The 9,713-nt window shown below is 38.5% G+C and overlaps 2 protein-coding genes across 4 annotated transcripts in view; one reads left to right on the top strand and one right to left on the bottom strand.

Moving 5' to 3' along the window:
* Nucleotides 1-676: 676 nt before the first annotated feature.
* LOC143216257 (RWD domain-containing protein 1) lies at nt 677-2,382 on the bottom strand. Its single transcript, XM_076439138.1, has 4 exons — nt 2,181-2,382; nt 1,664-2,013; nt 1,417-1,603; nt 677-1,341 (listed from the first exon to the last, which is right to left on the bottom strand). The coding sequence occupies exons 1-4, from the start codon at nt 2,248-2,250 to the stop codon at nt 1,226-1,228; spliced, it is 723 nt and encodes a 240-aa protein (XP_076295253.1). The 5' UTR covers nt 2,251-2,382; the 3' UTR covers nt 677-1,225.
* Nucleotides 2,383-4,743: 2,361 nt separating this feature from the next.
* Tusp (WD40 superfamily protein Tusp) overlaps nt 4,744-9,713 on the top strand; it is a 59,365-nt gene continuing 54,395 nt past the window's right edge. For all 3 annotated transcript variants that reach the window (XM_076439949.1, XM_076439947.1, XM_076439946.1), the window contains exon 1: nt 4,744-5,509. In XM_076439949.1, coding sequence (XP_076296064.1) covers nt 5,414-5,509 — 96 coding nt within the window. In that variant the 5' untranslated portion in view covers nt 4,744-5,413. The remainder of the gene's footprint in view (nt 5,510-9,713) is intronic.

Below are 9,713 nucleotides of genomic sequence, written 5' to 3'. Positions count from 1 at the left end.
ATCCGTGAATAGCACTGGCTCATGGCAATTGTGCCTCAGTGACGTATACAAAATTATTTATTGTATTATGTAGTGCTACTGTATTGTCAAGCAGCGTTTAGTTTAGTGCACGTATCAAGTAATCGTATTTGAACAGAATCGATGGTTCGGATTGACTCTTCTGTTCCACTGGATGCATTACATAAGGCTGCGGAAATTGTCTCACCATCTCATCTTTTCGAATTAATTCATAACGTGTGTTTTTTAAAGTTACAAATCCGGACAAGCAGAGCAACGTTTTGAAAGTTGTATTTTTTGTACTATATTCTAATTGTCAGACTTACTTTAAGTAAATGTACGAAATGGAGATTTTGTCTGAAGGTTCCTATGTGTTGTGTGAAAATATAAACTTCGATCAGTAACATCGATTATAGATTGTAATTACTGCCACGTCACAAATATTAAGGAATTTACGAAAGATATACTACGAGCGAGAATAAAAAAGAAAATCATGGAAAATAAAATTATTTAGAAGGAAAATCCTGTTTCTCGGAATTTGTTACTGGACGTGTAAATTATACTCTTAAGGCTATGAATAAATGTTAAGTCCTGATCGTTAACGCGCCAGTTTATTCCCTTCTATTCCTTTCTTTGAAATGATCTGCGCTTTCAATGAAGCGCGGGAGAAATTGTAATATTATGTTTATTAAACAATACTTTATGAAAGTGATTCTCAGGTATTATATATACATAATTACAAAAATTATTTTTGTTATTAAATATCTTCACCCCTTTCATACTTGCATGTGTAAAATATATCCGCGTTACAGATATCAACGTGTCTCATTGTCAGCCACAGTATAAAATGCAAATAGCACCAAAGAATTACGATTAGTTCATTCTACAGTGGCACATTCGCTTCCAAGTTTGTCGATCTGCAATTCGTGTGTTAGTACTTAAAATAAACTTTCAAGTACTAATTTCTTACTAAAGTGTTGAGATTATTTTTTATCTAAGAGCGTGGAATATATTGTGCATGGAAGAGATACATTATGGATGTGGATATAGTGCTTTTACAGTGCCAAATTTAATCGATTAACTTTTATTCAGGCTCTTGACGTGCCAATGTAAAACATGTATCAAACTTTCTCCTGAGCTCTAAACTTCTAACACTCCAGGACAACATAATCTTCGCATTCTGTTTTATAATCTGAATCTCTTCCACCAACAATATACTGCATTCAGTTTAGGCACTATCATAATTTGGTTCATAATCAGGATCGTCGTCATCGTCATCCTCATCTTTCAAAGATAAATCATCCAGATTTTGAAAGAGACTCTCATCAACTTTAACTGCATCTCCTAAAAATAAAAGAATTAGTTGTGTGTTGTACGTTTTCTTATATTGAATCAATTAATTTTGTTCCAGGACAGTACCGTCATCCAAGAATTTAAGATCAGACTGATCCAATGTTTTATCAGTCATAAATAATTCTTTGCCAGTTAACTTTTTCCCTTCGCGCTCAGCTATTTCTCTTCGCTTTGTGTATCCCATTTGATCATCAAACATTTCCTTCCAACATAAGAATGTTTCTACGGTGACCCTAGTTCCCTCAAACTTTTTCTGTAAAACAAATGATATATTAATATCACAGGTAAATATGAAGAAGTATATATACCTTACCCTTTCTGCTTCTTCTTCTTCTCTCTGCTTTAGCGCTGCAGATTCTTCTCTCTTTAATTTAATTTTATCCCACTGGCAATTCAGCCATTCTTGAGCAGCGCTAACTAATGTAAACACCATTACCATTCCTAAGTTTTCATTCATTTGCTCTATTAAGTGTTCCTTTAACAGTTTGTCGCTTCCTCCTTCGAAATTCTCTTGTTCCTCTATGGACACAAGAAGGGGCTCATCGGGATAGTTTGGAGTATAGGTAAATTCTAATCGACAACTAAGACCATTTACAGTTTCTGGCTCATACTCTTCCGTTTTAATAGGTACAGCGAACACGTAAAACGGTTCTGTGGCTAAAACTGCAAAAAAATATTTTTCCTTATCAAATATAAAAATGTTAAATAGTAAAGTAATACATGCACTTCTATTTTTTTTATTAAATAGACTATTTGGATGAAGTAACCGATAAAATAGTAGTATTTCTATATTGCAACAACAAATTTATAGGTTATATTACAATGCTTACTTTCTAATTCTCCACAGTAGATCGATTCCAATGCCTCGATCTCATTGTGTTGTTCTTCTAAGTAATCCATGATGTTTAGAACAAAATCAATTGGTTAACAGATTTTTAGGTTACGTATTTAAGTGATAACTTTGAACAAATTCACGAAACCATGTTACAATTGTGACAGCACCGGCGAGCAGCGCTGCGCCACAAACTTATCTATACGGGCTAATCGAGCAACTTTACTGATTGCATAAATATTTTTATTGTTTAACATATCGAATATTACTACAAAATTCAGATAAATGATTCAATAAAAAATTATTCAGAATATTATAGATTATAATAAAACATGTGGCCATTATAGATTATTTCAAATATGATAATTAAAGCTTCCATTCTGAACCCGCTAGCTCACTTCATTGTTTAATGAACTTATTCAAAGCATAAAAACATTAATTTTTTTCATTTTAACAGTGAATTAAGTAACCATTTTATGTTATAATAATACTAAAAACATATTAAGAATAAAATATTTTCAATACTACTAATTTTGGTACGGTAAAGAATAATGTATTATCAAATAAATTTTTAATTCTAAACGAATAAAATTGAAGTTTAAGGACTATTATTATACTAAAAAAATAAATATTGATTAATTAAATATTATAAATATTATATGAAACAAAATTTTTCTTCTCAACTTTTTTATTATAGATTATAGATATACATATTTCAATCACATCTGCACCAATAGCTAATAAATTTTTACCGTCAAAGTCTTTTAAATCCGCCCCAGAAAAGAAATCACGAAAAGTTTGGTAGCCGGCGAGAGCAGGTAATTTTTCGTGATCTTGTTTCACCCACAATCCCGAAGAACTGTTTAAGAGTAGTTTAAAAAAAGCTTGTTTCACCCACAATCCCGAAGAACTGTTTAAGAGTAGTTTAAAAAAAGCTTGACCGAAATTAGTAAAAATAGATCGCACCGAATGGCTAATGCAACTTTAAGAAAGCAGAGAAAGAAATAAGATGATCTCAAAACGAAGAATAATCACTTTTAGAAACTCGCCCCGTTGCGTTGAAACTATAAATCATATTATCTCGTGCACAGTATCGAAACACCAACTCGATCAAAAGTGAAATTTGTACTGGCATTTCTATTGTGCCTCGAACAATATGAACCGGCACAATCGAAGCTCGCCTATTTGCTTATTATAAGCCTGCATCGCAATTTTATCAACAGCCCCTGAAACGCGGCGCGAAGCGCATTAGCAGACTGCGGTTGCAGATCTCATTTTCAGAAATATAAAAGTTGGTAAAAGAAATTTATTAATTATTCTAACTAGATCATTTTTTTAATAAAAAAATTAACTAAATATACTCTTAATATCTATCTATATGCGAGTCTCCTTGCACTTTAAAATTATTCGAATATCACAAATGTATAAAGATTTGCAGTGTATTTATTAGTACCACAAGAAAATTATTTTCGAAACATATGCGATGCACATTACAGGTAATTAAGTGACTATTATACAGTGTATATGTATATACTTTGAAATAGCCTTGAAACGACTCACCTCGACAGAATTACCAGACGTCAGTGGAACGAGTAAAGAAAATAAATGGACGTGCTAATTTTTCTCCATTGTTCTTGATTTTATAGAAAAATTGTTTCGAACAAAGTTACACTATTTTCGGGGGTGCATCCGATGATAATGAAGAATTGTCTTCCAATATTGTTTCCTACGAGATTTCAAGAGCCGTACCTTTTTAAAATCAAGTATGTTTTTGTTGTCCAATAAAATAGACGCTTCGTTCCACTGCTAAAATGATTTGTGATTGTTGAATGACTTCTGATTGCTTCTTCCGCAAATATGGGAACTATAAAAATGCTTTCGTCAGGAATTTTTTAGTGAACTTCTCTATTGAAGAGTACATATGCAAGTAAAAATTGTCCGAAACCTGAATAAATGCAAGATGTTTTTACAAAATATGTCCGAATGATTATCCAATCATTATCCACAGAAACACATTCGTAATCTCAATGATTAACGGGTCCGGTAGTGCTGGTGTTAAACAAACCAGTTAATCATTCGGTATCAAGTATCGATATTTCAATATGCGTTCCGACTGAGCAGAACCAGAAAGATAAAGGACAAATACACCTTTATACACAAGCTACTGAATAACCAGTATCGACCATTGAACATAGTTAATAAGATGTAGAATAACATTTATTAGAAACGACAATAGGTTGAAAAAATGGGCCGTAATCCAATTTGATTATACTGAAATATTGTATAGAAACAAATTTCAGTTGCAACGTGAAAATGAATGAAAATCGTATAAATCTTAAGACGCGCGATCATTTTCTCGCACGGTGTAGGCCCCGGAAGATTCGGCTGGCGTGCAGTGGCAGTTCTGTGACATCGATTCTGGAAGTTCTGAAAAGGAGCGTAATCCCGGAAGGTTTTGTCAGCGAGTTTCCACAAGCGTGGTGGTAGCGCGCAAAAGCTTGCAGCGGATTTAACACTGGTAGATACCGTTAGGTGGCTAGGAAAGCAGGCAAGCGCGGAACGCAATCAATACGCTGACAGAACGCGACGACGGTGCCTCGTGCGTGGCAGCTCCGGCCGAGCTTTCAGTCGGACGTACGGTCGCGACGAAAGCTCACGAAGCTTGCTCGCCCTCGTTTATCACGCGTGTCCTCTCCCGCGTTGCTATCATCGGCGAGGCTTAACGGGATGGTGGAGATATAGAGCCTGGCGACAAAATGGCGACCGCGATACCAAACAAATGACTCGGCGTGAAAAGCTCGCTGCGAGCCGGACGTGAGACTGGTCGGCTGGAAAACCATCCGTTTTTCCCGGGGTTTGGTCGCGGGTTTGCATGCGACAGTTGCCCAAGAAAAGTCCTATCGCATTGGCTCTTCCGTGACCTGTTCAAGGTGTACTCGAGAAAACGAGAGCTATAGGGGGAGGAGGAGGAAGAGTTAGGCCTGCGAGGAGAGTTAGGATGATCGAGTCAGCGTCCGTGGTGTGCCCGGTCAGGAACGCCTGAGGGATTTCTGGAGTCGCTGGGTTCGCGATCATCGACCGGGGATCCTCGGATCCCAGAACACCGATAGCGGACTAATGGTAGTGGAGGGTCGGTGCTCCTTCCCGACCGAGTGACAATCGCGTTTGTCAGTGCCGGTTTCAATGGCTTGACGAATATCCCGACGGCCGCCGCGATCCAGTTACGCGATCATGCATTTGCATTTCGAGAAGAACAACAATGCCAAGTGCGACTGCAACATCCTGTCGCTCAGCTGGATGGGCAAGGTACCGGACGAGACGCCGGAGGTAGGTGATTTGCCTTTTACAAGGCTATCGGAGGCCGTGCGATTAAGACGCGAGACCAGCCTGCCGTTTAGAAACGTAATTCCCTGAATCATGCTCCTACCTTAGTAAAGAAAGAACATTGGAACAACAACGTTACGATCGAACCGTGTGTGTGCTCCTCGGTAGGAAAAGTGGGCTCGATCGATCGTAAAGATTACGCTTTTACGCCGAGTGCGGCCGATATTAACAGGCTAAATACAATCGAAAATGTCAAGCGTACGCGAGGAAACATTGCGGACCAATAATACCGCACGATAACGCTGCGTTAGCAGTACGTAAGTGACGTAAACGCCGACGCGTTTATAGATTCGCCGCGTCGCCTTTCTTTCGCAGGCCTCCTTTTTCCGCAATTTTTAGATCGTCTCGCCAGCCGTCGGTTATTTCGGAATTGCACACCGCTAAATATGATCTGAAACGCTGCTTTCCAACGAGACGCCCCGCGCAGGAATTGTAGACAATAGCCTGCGACGTGATAATGCAATATATTGTACAGGTCCGCGGTTCCGTCTGCGCGCTTCATGCTCATTCTACTTGCGGGAAAACCGATCCCGACGAACCGGAACGCTGTGCTCCTCCTCGCGATTTTATTGTCGCATCGACAGCTAGGATTATCAGAAACTATGGACGAGGGAAAGTTTAGTGTACATTGTGAACGGGAGATTGTGTACAATAGAATCAAAATAGATGTGGCTTGAGGAGTCTTCGTAAGTTGTTGGAAAACGAGTCTTGGAAAAGTTGATCGCGAAGTTCCGGGCACGACGTCGATGTAAATTCTTCAGTAACGTTGGTCATAATATTAACACGCTCCAGACCGTTTAACCTATTGACTCGATGGTAAACTTTCCGCAGGGAACACTGCGGGCCTATTCGATTAAATATGGAACACACAATTTTTGGAAATGGCCCGCCTTCTGGCTTAATTGATGCGGGAACTTTTGAGCACCTCAACGTGAAACATTATCTTTGTAGAACATGTTAGCTTGTCCCAGAAGTTTCTTTCGCTTTATAACACGAGCATATACAAACTTCAAATTTACAAATTTCGAACCATTGAATTGAATGAATAAAATGTTACATGAGAAGTATGTTTGTTACATGTTTTACATAATTGATAAATAATCTTGCGAATGATCTCAAGCGACAGCAAATTGTATAGGTGGGAAACGGTCAGCCGTTGGAGGGTCAATATGATTGATCGATGGAGTAGGCGTTTCACAAAAATTGGCAGGACTACTATTAATTACTGGAGTCTATGTAGCTGATGTTTAGGAGCCAGTAAAATCGTTGTAACTTTTAACTTTAACACAGTTGATATACGTGACGGTAGCCTAACGTGCAAATGTAGGTAAAGGAGTCAGGCTGAAGGATTTCGCACAAGACAGCGCAAGCGAAGACTCATCTGCGCGATCATGGACGATAAACGCCGGCTCGATGAAATCACACATACGTAACACCGGCCATTAAACAGTTAATAGATCGGTAATGCGCACGAAGAAAATGTTTGAACGCTTCTTTAAGAGAAATGATAAGAACTCTGACTGGGTTTTTAATGAAGTCGCTTGATATTCGTTTTTCTTGAAGCAAAAATGCATTTGAGCAGATTCTTCCGGGATCGATTACGATTCGATAGGAATTAGCTAGACGTATTAGCTCATTGTCGTTCGAGTTTTTATGACATAAGTAAAGCTGTCACAATGAAAATACGGACTTGAGAATTTTGTAGCTGTTCTGATGTTTCTTTTTAAAGTATGCGTTGTGTGCGAGAGGATAATCATCTTGTCAGAATTTTCCGGAAACATTCTTGACTGCGGATGAAGTTTTCTATTCTCGGGTTTAACAACGTTTCTTGAAAGCGTTGTAAAAACGCAATTTACCAAGTTGGTAGTTTGTATTTTAAGAGAATTCTTGAAAAGGGGGAGAAGGTAATTCTTGCATTATAAAACTATTCTTCGGGAGTGTATGACAGTAGACTACAAAAGTTAAATATCAAATGATAAAAAGCAAATTAAATGTTTCTTCTCATTCAAAATCTATTTTCGGTTTATTTTAATCTTGATCATGTTTGTCAATAATTAGACTGCGATTTTAAATTTTTATGGACAAAATTTAAGAAAGTGGTACTAAATAAAACCTATTTTCATTGTTAATAACATTTGTAGGTCCAAAATAAATCAAAATCGTACTAAATTCTGTTAAATTTGATGCTTCAGCATTTTTCGAAAATTTTTATAAACCATAAATTGCATAAAGATCCGCAGTCTATCAATAATAATGCGCAATCTTTATCTACATCATTGAAACGTGCTTTTAAACCAAACAGAAGAAAATATTGACTTCCTCCACTTTTGCATTAACCCTCGACGGAGGGCGGGTCCATTTCCATTTCCAAAGAGTATAAAATTGTCATTCGATCACCCATTTTCTGACGAATTAATTAAACGAATAGGAACGACAGTAGTATCTTGAAAAATATGTTTTAAAAAGTTAGTTAAAAGAGTGGTCCGCTGTCCGACATTTAAACGGCGCATGTATAAAATTAATCTGACTATTCCTAAGTAAATTGCGAGACTATCGTCATACATGTGTAACAGCGAACACGAGTAACTGTGTGTAGCCTAACCTTGACACCTAAAGCAAGCTCTAAGAAACGGACTATCAAGGTAAAGAGGGCCGAAGGTCATCGTTTTAACGCATTTTCTCCGACCAGTGTTGGCGAGTGTGAACGCTAGATAGTAAACGAGTAGACTGCAGTACGGGTGCAGGGTCGTTTAGGGATTAATTATCGAAGTTGCTGGCTTAGGTCCCGTCGCGGCGAAAACCGCGCAATATTTCGAAATGCATGAGAGAGACCGAGAGGGGAGAGAGAGAGAGAGAGAGAGAGAGACAGAAGCGAGAGGCCTAGGCGAGTGGCGCGCGTCTTCTAAACAAAGCCTCGTCGAGTCGAGGCTTGGCGAGGCACAAAGCGGTTTTCCCGTGTCTTTATGAGCCTGGAAGAGGTGTTCGCGCGACTCCGCCGGGATTGCGGCGCATCCGCGAGCCCAGTTAATAATACCGGGGAGAGTTTCGAGACCGCATCAAAGCGGGGTGGAGATTGGAATCCGTCAGGGTTGAAGCGGATGCGTCGCCGCGTAGAAGCGGCTTAGAAGCGAGAGGGTGGCCAGAAATTCGGAGGGGTTGCTTTCCGTTTCGTGTACGTGTTGTACGAATGCCCGAGCCGACACAACGGTGAAGATGAAGTTCGTGCTCGGTGTCTCGATTAGATCTTTTCATGGTCTGAGGCAGCGAATGCCTCGCGACCGTCGCGTCGGGCTTTCTTTGGCTGTCTTTGTCGAGGCTGCGCTCGTACTCGTGTACCGCACGAATGCCACCGGATCTTACAGCGGTGGACAAAATAGTAAGACACTTCATATAGAAGACAAGGCGGTAATGGTCCCCCTAATATTTCTTTCTAAAATCTGATTCATAACCTATGTTTATTTGAATTTTTGCTGGAAATGTAGATAGGCCAATTGCACGTGATGAAAGCCGGAAGTAACAGAAATATAATTTTATCGAATTTGATGTATTATGAAATCATTGCTTTTGTTGACATTTTGACGTCAACTGGAAGTAAATAAAACAAATTATTTTCTGTAGAAAAGGTATTCGAATTCTGAAGAAATCTTCGATGTTTAACCTGCGATAATTTCGTTAAAGAAATGGTACAAAATTAAATACAAAGACTTCATGGATCGCATTCACGACCAGTTACGTTTGATTACGAGAATCTGTTCTTTCGTGGCATGAATAGCGTGACTAAATATGGCTGTGCGTTTTTAATACCCGCAATTCCGGTGTTTGAACAATAATGAAACAGTAAATGCGACTTTCCTGAATAAACGATGTATGCTTTTCTGTAATCGACTGTTTCCAGTGCTCGAATCAATGTTATTGACGATCTCTGCATTTTCAATGCGAATCTGATTTCCTTAATAATCTACGTAACATATTCTTATTTAGAGCATAAAAGATTTTCTGCATTCGATATTATTAGTATTATTCAAGATTGCAATTGCAAGAAACTGGTCCAAAGTAGAAGTTTCTTTACTTCTTTAATAACATTAAAAAGCTGAATACATTGATACTCGTAAATTCTCCCAATCTTTGTACTTTTTTAAATTGCACC

The sequence above is a fragment of the Lasioglossum baleicum genome, chromosome 15 (genome assembly GCF_051020765.1).
Source record: "Lasioglossum baleicum chromosome 15, iyLasBale1, whole genome shotgun sequence".
In the NCBI taxonomy this organism is placed as follows: domain Eukaryota; kingdom Metazoa; phylum Arthropoda; class Insecta; order Hymenoptera; family Halictidae; genus Lasioglossum; species Lasioglossum baleicum.
Note: the sequence above shows the minus strand (reverse complement) of the source record. Positions and strands in the feature narration are given on the sequence as shown.

Coding starts and splice junctions, on each gene's coding strand:
- LOC143216257 (XM_076439138.1), bottom strand. CDS start 2,250: ATGGATTACTTAGAAGAACAACACAATGAGATCGAGGCATTGGAATCG. Junction 1,604..1,663: donor AAGAAGAAGAAGCAGAAAGG/GTAAGGTATATA, acceptor TTTGTTTTACAG/AAAAAGTTTGAGGGAACTAG. Junction 1,342..1,416: donor TCTTAAATTCTTGGATGACG/GTACTGTCCTGG, acceptor TTTTATTTTTAG/GAGATGCAGTTAAAGTTGAT.